Raw genomic sequence first — 17,409 nt, 5'->3', positions numbered from 1 at the left:
CTGCTCTCTAGAGAACATCAGTTGAATGGATGTGCCACTCATTATCCTCCGAGCACAGAAAAAGGGAAAAACACACACAGTCTTGGGTGAGTAAACACATGCATGAATGGAAATGCTGCCGTCATGTGCTTCCAGAGTTTGAACAAACCTGCTTCTCTCCACTGGGCCGCCTGTGCGACAGCAGCAGCTCCACGGCGCCCACGACCTCTTTCCTGATGGCGTAGAGCAGAGCGTCACCCGTGTGGATGCCGTGATCCAGCAGGAGCTCCATGATCTCCAGGTTCTCGTTCTCTATGGCGATGAGCAGAGCGCTGCGGCCCAGCGGGTCCAGACAGTTGACATCCATGTTATAGTAGACCTCAGCCTCCCGGAGAGCATGTTTGACGCCAGCGTAGTCACCTGTCAGTCACAGTTGATGATCAGAGGCACACATTCAGTTCAAGTCAAGAGTAATATTGTGAAAAACATATACATGTAATAATTAAAATAACAACTACCTTTCCTTGTTGTTCATTAAAGAAAAAATAGCTAAATAGCTTTTCTGTTTTCAAGTTGAAATATATTCACTAATAGTAATTAAAAAATACATTATAATACATATATAAATACATTTTGTTGATTTAATATGATGGAAAAACTTTTTATTTCAAATAAATAATAAAGGTATATAATAAATATAAATAAATCATTAATAATGATCCATAGTATAGTGATTTAACTAATCTCCTTTTAAATCACATCTAGAAAAAGATATAAGAACTGTAAGAACTGTTATTTTGATTTAAATTCATTGTTAAAATATTAATATAAATATATAAGAAAAAAGTGGCATAAACTATGACTGATATTCCCAATTATTAATAATAAAATCATTATTTAACACTCAAGGGATTCTAACGTTTGGATTTGAGTTTAAAACAGCCGGTCATCTGTAAGCAGAACAGGTCATTGAGCAGAAGACGGATCGCTTTAGCATTCCGGACCATCGGCAGCTGCTACACTGTGTTTCCTGAGCAGCCCACTAGTAGGTCGTCACATTGGTCAAGGTGAGAGATTGTCTTGACCTGTAGCCGCGTAAGGCTAGCATGTATAAAGAGAGAGATAAGCCTGGTTCTTCTTCCAAGGTGCAGAGCTGAGCTGCATTAAAAACAGCTTTTTTTGTAAGATCATTACGATTCCTTTCGGGTGAGTGTGTGTGGATTTAAATACCTTTCTCGACAGCTGTGAGGTACGCTCGCTCCTCCGCTGAAAGCTCCACCTCTGCCCTGACAATCTGGAGAGGGATGCGGTCCCTGTATGGCGAATATGTCGCCTTAACAGCATTTGAATGAAATGGTTAGAATCTTACACAGAATCACTTGTATTGTATATTTTCAAAAAAAGCTTAAAGCTCAAATATTTAACCAAAAATGTCCCAAAGTCTCCATGTGATCACAGGGTAATTAATTATTACTTTTAATACCCTTCAAGCCACGAAAATATAAATGTATATACAGTGTATCAGGAAATTACAACCATTATCAACCATTTGATAAATAAATAAAACGTTTTATAATCAATATAATGCTGATTTCAGGTTAATCTCAATGGTATTCTCTAATAAAGAGAAAACCTCATTTTAAAATTACAACAGACAATTTTTTTTTCCAAATATACACTATAAGTAGAGGTTCAAAATATTTAGTGCTTCCATTGCAACTTGAGAAAAACATACAGGATTAAACTGAAACTACTTTCATTGAAACATGTCATATTGAAGAAAACTTTGAGAATGATGATAACAATCTATCATTTAATCCTTTTATGATGAGCAGAAAACAATGTCACCTTTTTTCAATTAAATCTAATTACAATTTTGTGAAACATACCTTTTTGTAGTACAGTTGTGTCATGGGATTCATTTTGGTATCTGTCAAAAGAGGTGAGAAGAGGTGATTGTTACTCAGGATGAACAGAATAAGTATAAAACTAATGCAAACAACATCTTTAGTAACAAACTATTTAGACCAACACTACAAAAACAAATGGTAACAACAGAACAAGTATCGATCCTTGTTGGACTCAGTCGAAATGTAATGAAACTCAGTTAAAAAAACTCAAGATACTCATGGCAGCCATAAAATCATGGAGAAAAAAAAAAGAATTACCATCAAGCTGTTCTCAGAAACCATGACAAGCAGCAAGTTAAGACCAAACACATGATTTCTGTTGACTCGCCGGATTCGAGGCCTGAGAACGATTTGTGTCGTCTTATCGACGGCACAAATAAAACGCTCGATGTTCTCATCGGAGAATTTGTCACTTTACAGTCTCGCTGTGATGAGCAAATTGACACTTTCATCCGGCAGACTTCAGTCACATGTTATTCTGTGGCTGTGATTGACAGTTGAAGTTGTTCAGAGCTGCGATTCCTCACACATGCCGCACAATAAGCAGCATTCAGAGCAGACAACAGCCTCATCCGCAGCGTTTAACGGCTCCAGACGTGTTAATACGTGTAATCCCCATGAGCTCTGCCTCGCGCAGAGATTTGAGAAACTCTGTTAAAGACGTGTGTATGTGTGAGTGTGTGAGAGTGTGCGCATTTATGCTAGTTCATAATGGTTACAATTCCCAGATGTTATTTTCCATTATCATCCTTACAAGTTTGCCGTCATGCTTGTGAGCTCAAGAAATGTTTTTTTAAGTGTCCAGTGTAAGTGTTTCACTGGAGCAGAATAATCTTATAGTAACAGTGCATTTATCAGGAATTGTCTACACTTGTTTAAAGAGGTGCTTATTTATTTTTTAAGAAGCCAAACCAGGGCAATAAAAATCACAAGGTGTTCACAAAGTTGGAGCACAGAGGTTTCTGTAGGCGGCACATAGAACAGGTCAACAGAACAGGTCTTTTTTCCAAAATAAGTCAAAACTGATTATAAGACATCATTTGTAGTATTACACTGGGAGGTTCCTGACAACAAAGCCTTGCAGCTTAATCCAACAGGGAAGTTGTACCTTTCTCTTTGATCTGGTTGAGTTAATATTCACATTTTCAGCCTTAACAGCATAAAGCTGTGTCTTTTCTCCATTGTTGTCCTGGCAAGTTTCAAAAATGTTATATTAAAATCGTCTAGCAGGAGCCACTTAAACATGAACATAACAGGCCTGAACGTCTTGGTTTCACTCCATCAACAAAGAAGAAAACAGAAGTATTTTTCTGCTAATTAATATTATAATATTAATTGAAAATATTGTCATAAACAAGCCTTTATCATGACACGAAAACAATCCAAGAACATAAATACTGCTGAAGTGACGATAACTACTGACGATAAAATGCATAATTTATGACAAATGAAAACTGGTCTTAATGTCTATGGGAGAAATAAAAGCAGAAAAATTGAAGCATGTTGCCAGAAACAAAACTTGTTTTATTTTGGTCTCGGTCTCGAAAAGTATTGATCTTTCGGTCTCAGCAGAGGTTGTCTCGTCTACACTTTGAGTAACTGGTTTCAAATAATTTAGAGTTCAGGTGACTTCAAATGCTGAATACCTGATACAGAGCTTGTGAGGATACGACTGAATCTGTCTCCATGTGCACCTTAAACCAATCAATTGACCTCTTTCTACTGTGGGAAGGAAGAAAACAAGATTGATCTAAACTCTGAGTTGCCCCAAGGATTCAAACCATCTGTCTGTGGAACCGTACAGTCACAATAACGTCAAACTAAACTGACCTGTGTTACTCACCAGCCTCTAACCTGTGTTCAGGAATCAAATTACCATTTTAATTTCCCCAAACATACATCTGATCTCTCAGGGCATGTGAGTCACTCAGAAATTATCAATAAGTTTTTAATCGCTGGTGAACTTCACCTGCGGTTTAAACAATCACTTCCTCTACAAAAAAAAGGAGCTTTTGTTCCGACACTTGGTGGAAATAAAACGCCCTGTGGCAATGATGATTATTTTCGAGAAAACAGAACACTGAAGCTGATTCAGCAACAGCATGTTCTTTTTCTGCTGAGAGTTGCATTCTCAAGTTCTGCGTGTTATTGGCAACACATTTTCTTGAGAGATTCAATCAAGCTTTCTGTTTTGAGGGTTGTCTGTGACACTTTAACAGCTAATCTCTGAGCGTGAGACCATTCAATCTAACACTTTGGACGGTAAAGGTTCTTGTAGCATGTATGACGCCTAAGGGAGGAGATGAGCGCTCGCTGACCTAACACCGTTTGTCTCCGAGGACAACAAATCTTGACAATCACGATAGAGATGTTAATTTAGCAGATGTGGATTTGAGCTGACGCAGTGATCCGAACCTATTATTGTGGCCAAGATAAGGATCTGCATTTCAACGAGCATGTAATTGGTTCTGGAGAGGAGGCAAGAGAATAGAAAACACTGATGGACACGGAGATTATCTTCTTATTTTTGGACTGCACGATATGAGAGGCGAAGAACAAGACAGTTTGTTTGAGCTAGCAAAAGATGATTAATAGAACTAAAATGGCAGACTTACACAAACACACAAACAAGAATACGGTCAAAGCTAATCTATTCAATGCCTGTTAAAATTCTGTCTTTTATTGTACAAAAAATATCAATTTATTCCTCTACATAAATCACCACAATAGTTAGCAGATGACTAATAGATACATCTCGTCTGACCAGTACATCCCAAAGGTAATAAGGTAAATGTTGTACCAATTGCACTAGCCAGTGATATATTGTAGTTTTCTTAACTCCATTGAACTTACTTTGATAACATTGCAACCATTTTTTTGTGAGGATCCTCTTTTTAAAGAGCAACTAATGTGAACACCCAACTCTCCTGACTCACTCACATGTTTCAAATGTTGAAGTCTTTCACTCCAAGATGCAGTAAGTCCCTCATCATGACCATGTTTTGAACTTATTAGTTTATAAAGTCCTCCTCCGTCTGAAATCTCAACAAAAATGAGGTTACGAGAGCAGAGTCCATTATGATGTAATAATGTCTTCACTCCTCCTCCGGCCAGCTGTAATCACACCCCGCTTTGTTTACACAATGAGTCCTAAGTAGACACTTCCCAGACAAAAGTTGACAAACATCAATGTTTGACCAATCACGGCAGAGTGTGCATGGTTTTGGTAAACAAGATGTAATCTCCAGAAAACAAAGTGTTTTTAGTGGGCGGGGCTTAAGCACATTTTTTGTACAAACGGACACATAATGATGATACAATAGAGGTCCAATATCTATTTAAAACACACTTAAATCATCTCATCAACTAATTTAAGTTTAGGTGTCAATTTAGCTAAAAACATTCAAACATAAACCAGAATACTATAACCTTTTATATCACCTTCTTATATGCTTGCTGAATCACACACACATTTGAGTCCAAAATTATAGCATATCTTCAAGGTTAGTTTCAAAAGTACCGTATCAGTACATAAATAAGTAATGATTGAGAGAGACTTTATTGATGGGTATTTTCAATCATAGTAATATATAATAATATAATATATATATATTATTTAACGTGATGTTTCTGGCAAAAGTCCATGTCTGCAAATGTTTTCAAACCTAATCAAACGTTCAGTATATGATGTGTCTGGTATGATGTTTGGAATGATGAATTGAAATATAGCAGCAGTGTCAGAGTGTATTGGTCTCTTTTGCTGTTGGAAATTTAATCTATTTTTGTGTTAGCGATGCTGATTATAGTCTGTTTAACAGTGAGAGGAAACTGTTGAGTGAGTGTTCGACCTTCCAGGCACGAGCTGCAGTTTCCTCTTTTCATTTCCAGGATTTATTAGCACCCCATGATTTTACAGTGACTATTACTGACCAAATCTCCACACATGTTATTTATAGGCAAAGACAAATGTAAAATTGTCAAAACTGCAATCTCAATACTGATTATAAGGTGTAGGTTTTTTAATAATTTTTACACGTAAAAAATGGCTGCCGTCAGAGAGACTGAGAGTCAATAGAGATGAGCAGAGTCTGTGCCATAGATCTTATGATGTGGGAGGAAGAAAAGTATTTGTCATCCAAGATGGGACAAACATTCTTTTTGGAAAATGTTTAAATGTAGGAATTTGTGTTAAATTAAATTGCTCAACTTTCTTGTAAGTCGTTAAAAATTGCTGCTGTTTTTTTCCAATCAATGTAAAATGATCAAGTGTAGTTTCTGCATATCATTTCTTCACTGACTCTTAAGCGTTTGGTGGCTTCATTCGACTCTCTGCTCTACACTGATGGTGATGAGTAACTCTGAGGCAAGAACAGATAAGAACCTCGGGAGACCAGCAGGGAAAACAGCTCCACTCCAACTCGAATCCGTTTTAATCTCTGGACTTAAAAACTAAAAAATACAAGCGTTTCAAATGAGCAAATAATGTTGTAATTGAATAATTAGTTGCTTTAATATACTATCTACTTCTTACTTACTAAGTCAACCAATAGAACAATATCTTAAAAATATTTCTCAAATTAAAATTAAAAAAACAACATAATGACATGTTTTAAAAGCATGGTCAGGCTCCTCCTTACATCAATGATCTGATCCAGCCTTACACCCCAGCTCGGGCTCTGAGGTCTGTGGATCAGAATCTACTTATGGTTCCTGAACACGGTTCAGGACTAGAGGAGAGAAATCTTTTCAGGGTGTTGCTCCTAAGCTTTGGAACGATCTTCCTCTCTCTTTGTGCTTGATGGATCTACTGACTCCTTTAAGAAACATCTTAAGATGTTTCTATTTGTTCAGGCTTTTCCTTGATTTTCTGGAACTCCTGTTGTGTTATCAGTTTTATATTTAAAATATATACTTTATTGAATATTGTTTTGATTGTTTAAGCGCTTTGTGACCCTGGTCTGGAAAAGTGCTATACAAATAAAAATTACTTACTGACTTACTTACTTATTTTCAACTTGAAATGTCTTGTTATAAAAATGTGAATAAATAAATACTTGTATGTGCTGCAGTGTTTTCATAGTGGGTTCTCATTTGGCTTTTGCAGCAGATATCAAAATAGATGAAGGTCTTCATGGCGTGGAGCAGACAGCTATCACGGTTCCACGACGCTACGATGACATTGCAGATCCTTTCTCAGCCGAGTTTCATAGGTTCTCTTACTTCCTTAAGAGTGTCATGAATTTGCTTGAATTCTCCACATCATCATACTTTAATTTCCCTCCAGGCTCAACACCCTCGCTCTCCTCCCTCTCCACTGCTGTAAATTGAACATTTCTATTTGTATCCAGCCGTCTTTCTCTTTTTTCCCCTTAAACCCCTCATCCCATCTGAAGCTCCACATAGTTTGCTCCCCATCATCGCTCACATTTTCTGCTCCACTTTCGGTTTCTGACATCCTCTTGCATGAGGAAAAAAAACGACTTGAATTTTCTTCCTAATTTAATTTTCCTTTTGCTTGGTTGACGCTTTTTTAAACCACAACTGGAGGGAAGACTCTTTCCTTTTATTTTCGAGTGACAATTTACTCTGCAGCACATACACAAGTTTCTTACTTTTGCACTTTTCAATGATTCCATCAGGGTTTCAGAGAGGTGACTTAAAAGTTAAGAAAATTGCAACATTTTTAAAAACATTTAAACTCATTTTTTAATATAAACTTGATTCACAAATTTTTGATGAAAACAATGAAAATGATCTTTAAAAATTGCAAGTTTCTTCTTTGTTAATCTTATGGTAATATGTTATTAAATTAGATATATTTTAATTGATATACATTTTAAAATAAAAACACAACTGCAACATAAACTAGACAATTCCCCGCAGAGAAATCGTGAGGGTGGGCTGTGCGCTTTCCCCCGTGAAAAAAGAACTATGAAAGGGGTCATAAACTAAACTTACAAAAAAGTTCAAATACAACTAAAATACTCAGGACTTTTCCCTACATTTTAAAGCTAGAATGATGTTTTTACGTAAGCCAGAGCAGGAGAAGTGCGACTTTCTTGACCTTGTTCCATTAGTTTCTCATGGTAAAATGATCACAGTTTTTTGTAACATAACTTGCAAAATATGTATATTTTGATGAGAAAAAAAACAGTGCAAGCAAGAAACCAATTTGGATTTTAGTATATAAACAACATTAGAAACACATGACTTGTATAAAGTGTGGAATAAACAGGCGTGTTTTTACAATAAACTCTGTTTATCGTTTACATTTTGAAGCTTATTCTGTCTGGTCGAAGGTAACTGAGGCCGTAAATCACCAAACCACTGCTGCTCTGTTCATAAATCTGTGCGAGGAAATATGTGTTTTCCTGCGACTACTTGAACATACACATGAACTCAAACCACTAAGATGTGTTGCAGTGTATTGAAGTTGCTTTTATTTGTGTCAACCACTTGACATTTCTCATGTTCTTTTTCAAATGTATCATGTTAAACCTCCACAGAGGAGTGTAAACATCCAGGGGCCATTTGTAGTGCACCGTCAGCAGGAGGGGGAATCATCTGCTGAAACTCAGCAATAAACTTTGTCACCAAATGAGAGAAAGTGCAGCGAACAGAAGTCGGGAGCCAAACGTTTATAGCTCGACATTAAATAAGTCGCTGTTTCTCTCGACATTAATGTCCTCTACAGTTTTATCCTAACATTGTCCATGGCCCTCTGTGTGTTGATGCAGTTTTAACTTTTCATAGACTGAGAGATTTTCCTGCATTTACTCTCTCCTGGATCAATATATGGGACTCACAGTATGAAGGAACATTATTCCCACTAAATTATATAGGTTTATAACAAAATTCTGGCTTCACAGAGGCAACACATAATTCACTTTCAGTCCATTGGTCCATCTGGGGTAGACCATTATAATCCAGACTTGTCTCCAGTGTGACACAAAAGGTTCGGTTCATAATTTGTATGGAAAGAATTCCCTTAGGATAATCAGGATCAGTTCCTTTGAGGCTCAGTTGATGATGCATCCTGTACGAACGAAGATTTTTCTGGGCATGTCAATCTTGGTAGGAGCCCTGGGATGGATCCAGCACAAGAAAATACATCTATTTTGTCCAGTGGATGGGGGGGGACACTTCGACCAATACGTCTACAGGTCAATTGCAAAGGTAGTGTCAGTAGATGACTCTTTCTGACACCAATCACAGCCTCACACCCTGAGTGGTGGTGTTCTGCAGCAGATGTGTCAAAGAACTGAAAGTGTTTTCTGACCAGAAAGTGACAAAAATGCACGGCATCAAATACCTTATTCTTGTTAAAAAAAAAAAAAATGTCTGTTGAGCTTTGGCATTTAATTCTACTAATAGTACATAAAAAAAATGTTATTGACACTGCGGTCCAAGAAAACAAAGTTTGTGAAGATCCAACTGATCGGACCAGCAACAAGTTGGGACATGAACCAATTGCTTTGAGATAATATTATTAAAAAAATATTCTTCATCTCTCCTTCACCTCGTGTCACTATATTCTGCTACCAAGAAGATTTTCTACATTTCATATCTGACCTCTTAGAAAGCACAGGTCTGCTTAGCTCTTTGCTAACAAGTCTTCTTTTTGTTCTGAAAATACCTCAAGCCTCTATCCAGTACAAAGTGGCCTATAGATCTTTTTTTCTTAATTAGGAGAAAAAAAATGTTTTAGTTTTTTATTTTGAATCCCTTGACACTTTTTCAGACTAATATTGTCTTGTCATCTATCTTTTTTTTCAATATCATCATCATTTTTGGCTCACTGTGGTTGGCGCGATCTCTTTTTTTTATAGTTTGTATGATCCCCCTGTGTTGTTGGGTTTACTCCGGGCACTCCCATTTCCTCCCACAGTCCAAAAACATACAAAGGTTGATTGGGAAATTGGGGAAATTGTCCATTGGAATGAGTGTGTGAGTGAATGGTTGTGTGTTCTGCGACGTACTGGCGTCCTGTCCAGGGTGTCCCCTTATCTCACCTAAAGGAACTGGGATAGGCGCCATATTTTAGTAGTATGTAGACGATTTTGACTTGTTCATTTTATCTGTAGCTTACATGCTGAACAAGTGTAAGCAGACCCTGCTCTGGAACATCGTGAGGAAGTGTCACGGAAAGAGGAAAAGTGAATGGATGCAAACAATCGGTGGAAGTGATACGTAGCACTTACTAGCTTGTCAGAAGTATTGTAAAGCTGCTAGCGTAACAACACAATGTCAAAAAGATGACACAACAATGATTAAAATGAATTGTCCTGGTTAAAGTAACAAACTTGTCATAGAAAGCTGTAAATAACTGTTATTTATATTAATGCTGCAATTGAGGTTAACGTTCTGCTAAACTGTTTGCTGGTTTGCAGAACTTTACTGATAAAACAAAAGTTTGGATCTAAATTAAAGATGGACTATTAATAGCACATTATCTTGGAAGAAGAAAACTGCGTGAAATTGACTTTATTTTCCCTCTTTCAATAAGATTACTGGTGATATGCTTTATCTCCCCCTGCTCGGACCTTCCACATTTTGCTGTTTCTATCTGCAATTTTATCTGTATTACTTCGAGCGTTTATCACCACAAACTTCACTCCATTGCTCCCGCCGCCCTCTGGTAGTTTATCCTTTCTCTGTCTCAGCATATCTTTCCTGCTCTTCATCACAACTTCTCGTTTCCTTCTTTCCTACCAAAATGGTGCAACCACAGCTGTAGACAGTATTTGAAATAGTAAGAATTCCAGTTGATATATTATGTTCAGTAACGTTTATTTGTTTTAAATTGATTTTTTTTTCTTTGATTTTTGTACCTAATGTGTTACCTTTCTCACTTATATACTTGAATTTGTTAGATTCCTTATTCTCTAACGATTAAGAAGAAACAAAAACAGCAATATTCAGCTGTGCTGGTGGAAACTAAAGGTTGCAGGTAACTCTTAATGTAAATCACTAGAACTGAATCTGTTCAAACAAATAAATGACTTCATGACAGGTTTTTTAATTAATATACCAATCCTTGCATCTATCACAATAATTAATTTAAATGAATACAAGATGGCTGGCTTTAGCTTTATAAATGCATTAAATGGCTTTATTGCAATGAATTTAACACCTTCAGAGCAATTTTTATACATTCCATTCTTTTATTGAAATTGATTATTTGCGACAAAAATGCTAGAAGTTGTAAGAGTGAAGGAAAAACTCTGGCAAGTTCGAGTAAAAGTGCACGTCAGCCTCCTTCTTCCAAACAAGAAATATAAAGTGCTGCTTTCAAAGAAGTACATAATGATTGTCTTCATTTTTGAAGGTGAGGAAAATGAAAACCACTGCACGGTTCATGGAGCCAGAATCGGCTGCACAGGACAATGAGGGAGCACAGTGATAATTCCATGTTGGAAGATGATGCAATGAAGTTGTATAATGTTCTAAATATAGAAGCAGAAGACGGTCTGCATTTGGGGAGACAGTTTCCACCAACACCGACTCAACCTCCATTCCACAGGAAGTCTCTCATCTCTCTCGTCTTCTCCTCTCATCCCTGCCTTCTCGCCATCTGTCTAATTATGACGGACACAGGCTCATATTTCTTCGGATGGACCGGGTAGTTAACTGTGGATGATACATTGTCAACAGAAATAACATAATATGGTTGATCCATTTTATATAATATTCCTTTGTTTCTTTCACTCTACATTTTAATATCTGCAGCCCAGTCCTGCAGTAGACCCTGATGTGAGTCTTCAACTGAATCACAGTCCGATCCAATGTGGCCACTATGTAACGTCTTGTGTGCACCCAGCCCTAAATGTGTCCCCCTGTTTTCAAGGCCAACCATATGCTTGATTTCTTACATTGAATATTTGTAGCCACCTTAAAACCAGGTAGGGAATTTAAATTAAAAAACGGACTACTATAAGCCAACTTGTATTATTAGTCAAAATTGGATTATTTACCGCAAAGTAAACAAATGATAGGTAGCATAGAAACTTAAGTTACCAGTGCATAAAAGGGGGGTCAATATCTTATAATATGTGAGGTTATTGGGTTGTATTTTAGGGGATTGAAATAAAGATGAAAAAAAACAAGAATTAACAAAAAGCTGAAATCGTATTTAAGTGTAAATGTATGATCATTAATAAATACATTACAAGATAAACATTTATTCTATCCAAACAGTATCAAAATCTGAGATATACATGTAAATTCAGATTCTTTTTACAAATTATATTAAATATGTAAGTTTGAACGTAAATAAAATGAACGTTTCAGCCACAAAAATGAAAGAATTAGTTGATATAATCGGTTCCATGTTGAGCTGTAATCATAACATCAATGTTAATGTCCCTCATATTTCTCTTACCTTTTTTATATTCTACTTGGGTTGGTTTCCGGTCACATTTTTTTTTTTTAATCAGAGTAAGAATTTCACTTCATTAAAGAGTATATATTTTTTATCTATTCAAAGTAAATTATTGTAGCATGGTTATTTTTAAAATAAACAGGGAAAGTGTGGACGTCACTGGTCTAGAGATTATTTAGTCTCCAGAGTAAAAAACATCTACAAAATGACGTTTATGTGCAACTGTGATTAGAAAAGAACGAAAGGGAGCAAAATATATGTTACATTTTTTGTTCAAGGTTACCATATTTCATCCTTTAAATCAGATTATATTTGTATATCGTTTTGTAGTTACTAGAAGAAAGTGATACCCACAAAGTGTAGACAAAAAGTACCTGTTTGCTCTTCACTGGACACACACACTGGAATATATTTGTTACTCGATTTGTTATTCGACAAAGTTTATCTCATCTCTGTCCTCCAACTTCTAAACTTCCCTCGCCCTCATGTCCTCCATCAATTAAGAAAAGTCGCCATCTGGTCACCATTCCCTTCATCCCTTTCCCATCGTTCACAATCAACCCTTCCTTCTCTCCTCCTTCTGTTCCTTCATTTATCTCCATTCTCCACTGCTCTCCCGTGTTTACCAGCTCCATCTTTACTTCCACAAATCCATTTATCTTTTTCTATTTTCTCAGGTTTTGACAACTGTTTTTTTCCACTCTTTCTCTGTGCTCAATCTGGTCTGTGTGTGAGATTTAATTAACAATACACCCGATCTTCCTTCCGGAATCCATCATCATTGTTTTCTCATTTCTGTTGTGTTCAAAGGTTTTGCTGACTAAATGCCTCACTTGGCCACCGTGGTGCATAAACAAAGCACTCAGATTAAACAGGAGGACGTTATCGTCAGAGTGTATTTATGGCTATGGAATTAAAAACATGAATTTGGATTCACAAGACAAGAGTTACTGTAGAAGGTTGTATAAGAAACATCACAAATGGTGAAAAAAAAGCTTTGACCTTCGTTTGTGTCATTATTTGTTCTTTTTGTACATCAATGAACATTTATAAGTGTGTATATTAAGTAAAGCATAAAAGTAAAGACAAGTAAAAACAAATCAAAACAACAAACAAGTTTCCTTTTCACTTCAGAAATACGGTTATCATTTTTGTATTTTATATCATTGCTATTTGTCAGTGGCTTTTATGAACAAAATGTTCTGCTGTGATTAACAATATCAACACATTGTTGTGTAAAAATGTGATCAGTAAATTTTACTTTAATAATAATGTTTTAAAATAAAGACAATTTTTCTCAATATTCTTATGAGATTTGAGCATGGTCTACATTTCAAGATATTATTTGTCCGTATTGACACACCTATATATATATATATATATATATATATATATATATATATATACTGTATTATATAATACTAAATATAAAATAGAGGGTACACAGCGGCAATAAATGCAATTAGAAATCTTCACTCGTTCACTCCTGCCTTTAATTTAGTCACACATAATTATACAATGAGCTATAATTGAATCGGTTGCGCTACATCAGTCTTTTTAATTGGCCTCGGTGCAACATTTCAGTGTCTGCGTGAAGGTGCGAGACTCTGCATGCAAATATGATGATGACGGCACGTGTGTATTAAATGTACGTCTCTGGAGTCATTGTACCAGCAGCTAGAGGAGGGAGATCGATAGGTCAAAGGTATGCACAACAGTTGAAGAAATGGCCGTTATCTTTGATTCGTGGTGTCAAGGTGTGTGTTTCATAATGAGTGTGTGCAGTAGCACCGCTGGTTTCACGCCCGTGCGTATGACAGCAAAACAAATGTTCCCCTCAGCTGTTCCCTCGTTCGCTTACTCATGGATGACAGTGGTATCGCCATGGAAACTAGAGCTGTGGGGGTTAAAGGTTAAAACTGCATGTTGCTTCCAAGGCTCATCATTACATCCCAGGCAGAGAGGAAGTGACACTGCACCTCACTTTACATGCAGAAGTCTTGACTTGTAAACAACAAGGCTTGTTCAAGTCAGACTGTTACACTGTCAACCTGAAGAGGATTTACATCGACTTGCTTATGTATATTTTTTGCTGATATTTGACCTTTTTAACCATTTTGTTACAAGCTGAAAGAAATCAGATAAAAGAAACGCATGTTGCCCTCAACGTCAACTAATGTCAACTATATTTCAATCCACCCTTTTAGACGTTTATCTAACTCCTCCTCCAGCCAGCTGTAATCACGGCCCGCTTTGTTTATACAACGAGTCCCTTCCTGGGATTGATGACATAGGGTGAAAAACCTCAATGTTTGAGCAATTACTCCAGAGTAGGTGTGGTTAGGATAAACAGTGTTTCAACTCCAGAAAAGCAATGAGTTTTCAGTGGGCGGGGCTTAAGCACATTTTCTAATATAAATATTTTAATAAAAAGAGAATTTTTTACAAACAGACACATACATATACACGTCATCAAAGACACAGTGATAAAAAAACACATGCATACAGACTCTCAAATGATCCACAGGCTAATGGAGTGCACGTCCTTGTGCTAGAGTTCGCATGTGCGTTAGCCTTGGAGACAGCATGCAGATGTTCTGTGTTTTCCATTGATCCAACCAAGACTTCTGGGTTCAGCAAACACACTTTAAAAGCCGCTCAGTGTATCCCTGAAAGCTGAATTTATCAGTATCTGTACATATGGGTTTTGCAAAGTTAATAATTTATAGCAAGTTCAAACCAGGGCGGTGATCAAGTTAAATATACATTTGCAGAGTTGAATCATAAGTGTGGCTAAAAAGAAACACCATATAAATCAATAAAAAGTTTAGTAGACCAGAATTGGAAAAAAGATGTTCATATTCAGTCTTAACCATTCACTGTCCTCATGCCTCCTTCTCTATTCTCTTGCATAGATCCATCCATTCTGTCATCACTTGCTCTGCTGCTTCCTCACTTCCTGTCACAGCTTCACTTCCTCCGTATTCAATGTTTCACTTGGGTCAGCACAAGCTTCTATCTATTCGCTACAGCAGCGTTAATATCAGGCTGATCAATTCAACTGTATATTTAGTATCACGTCTTTGTGGAGCCTGTTAAAAACCACATTGACGGTTTATGATGATGAGAATTTGAAGCAGCACTCAGACCGACAGACGTGTTTAAAGTGAGTGTCAGTTGTGAAAATCACTTCTCTTGTGCACAGTAAGATGTGGTCGAGGATTAAGATCAACTTTGATCTGCTCTATTGTACCTGGAAAGAGAAGCAATTTATCATCACATTCCACTATTTGTTTGCTTTCAACTGCTCGTCTGTGATTCTCACCATCCTGTTCCTCAACTCAGCCGACCGACGGCACCTAACGCTCGAATACCAGAAAGTCCAATGTGATCTTTTCACCTGATCCTGCTCCCTGCTGTACAAGGAAGCTGTCACAAATTACACCATAATACGCATGTCAGATGGAGCATGGAGATGAATTTGTCCGACTTCTGGTCAATCAAATTGATGAAATAATTTGGGGATGCAGCTGCTTGTGCCGCTTTCAGATCTGAATGAACCAGAGTCTTGCCTCAAGATTCGGCCCCTTCAATTAGAGAACAGTCAAACTGCAGGTTATTTGCCGCCTATTGGGTGATCTTCAGCCTTTTTTAAAGTCAAAGTTAATTATGAATGAATGTTTTTAAGATGACAGAAGGTAAGACAAATATATATTACTTTAATAATGTTATAGTGTTTTTTTTTTTGCATGAATAAAACATATTTTGAAAATAATAATAGATACACATAGATAAACAGGTGATATTTTTGAATGTGTGTGTCTTTTCTAAATATCCAATAACTCAATGTGATGCTATACAATTTTTTTTTTTTTAATAAATGAGTATTTAAATCAGCTGTTTAAATCAGTCCTTCCCTACCTGAAGCTTAGTCGCAATACATTTTTACCTTTGGCCATTTCCATTTAAAACACTTTGGCATACATACATAAATATAGAAAAAACATTTAATAAATGTTGGGTTAAAAACGTCTTGAACCCTATATGGATGAATGATTTTCCTTAAATCCGTGACTGTTGCACCTTTATGCAAGAGACCCTCTTCAAGAGAACATCCACTTTTACTTCCCTTTTATTAATATTTTGATTCATGAATACTTTATTCTGGTCGAGTTTTTCATTACATGGCTCGCAGCATTATTCCAAGATTTTCAAAATTATTCATTTCTAGAGAAAAAAGTATATATGTGTATATATATATATATATATATATATATATATATATATATATATATATATACACTGGAGCTGAAAATAGAACTTCATGTTTTCGGTTTTGGACAAGGAAACAAGGAACAAGGAAAAGGAAAGGAAATATTCATGAGGAAGAAAGATCTGACTGTTACCAGAGGAAGAGTTCACTCGCTGAAATCATTTTCGTACAGTTATACAATCTCAGTCTGGAAATGTGTTTCTTCACTACTTTGTTATGTTGGAGAAAGGCAGGAGAAACGCTATATACTGGTGTCACATCAGCATGATCAAGTGAATCTCATATTCGAGGGGATGATCAGTAAAACCCGAGCACACGTCTTCAACTATCATACAAAATGGAAACACATGTGTAGTATGACCAGGAGTGTGTAAGACAAGACGCGAGTCTAAATACAAGATGAGTCACGGTAATGTGTCATTAAGCAGCGTGAACAGATCTGTCATGGATACTAGCATGGCTGTCTTGACAACAATGTTTGACACCCAAACAACAAACACACACATTCCCACACAGCTTATGTAAGATACAGCAAATAACAGTTTCTTGAGTGTGTTTTTGGTCACATTTCCTTTTAATAAACATAACAAAAGCCCACTAGACTCCTCAAGCTTTCTTGCGTTTGATTAATTTTACACCACTTATCTATTGACAACCTGGAGGTAATAGTTTGGCCTTCTACACACACACACACACATGTGCACACTCAAACACACACAATCTCCACTGCGGCACAGGGCTGTGAATACACTGCAGCATTAATATTCACACGCGCCGTAAGAATGACTAATTCTCCCTTCCCGGCTCCCTCACACTGGTCATGTGATTTAATCAGAGGTAATGTGGGTCTGTGGCGGCCCCTGAGG

General features: G+C 36.7%; 1 protein-coding gene across 1 annotated transcript in view; it reads right to left on the bottom strand.

Annotated features, from left to right (window-relative positions):
* The window catches only part of trpc5a (transient receptor potential cation channel, subfamily C, member 5a), an 83,963-nt gene that overhangs the window by 47,104 nt on the left and 19,450 nt on the right, over window positions 1-17,409 (bottom strand). Inside the window, exons 2-4 of the mRNA XM_087789667.1 lie at window positions 1,869-1,909; window positions 1,210-1,312; window positions 149-399 (exon numbers count right to left, since the gene is read on the bottom strand). Coding sequence (XP_087645793.1) covers window positions 149-399; window positions 1,210-1,312; window positions 1,869-1,901 — 387 coding nt within the window. The 5' untranslated portion in view covers window positions 1,902-1,909. The remainder of the gene's footprint in view (window positions 1-148; window positions 400-1,209; window positions 1,313-1,868; window positions 1,910-17,409) is intronic.

Source organism: Callionymus lyra, chromosome 4 (genome assembly GCF_982586985.1).
Source record: "Callionymus lyra chromosome 4, fCalLyr1.hap1.1, whole genome shotgun sequence".
NCBI classification, from domain to species: domain Eukaryota; kingdom Metazoa; phylum Chordata; class Actinopteri; order Syngnathiformes; family Callionymidae; genus Callionymus; species Callionymus lyra.
This window is presented reverse-complemented; position numbering and strand designations above follow the sequence as displayed.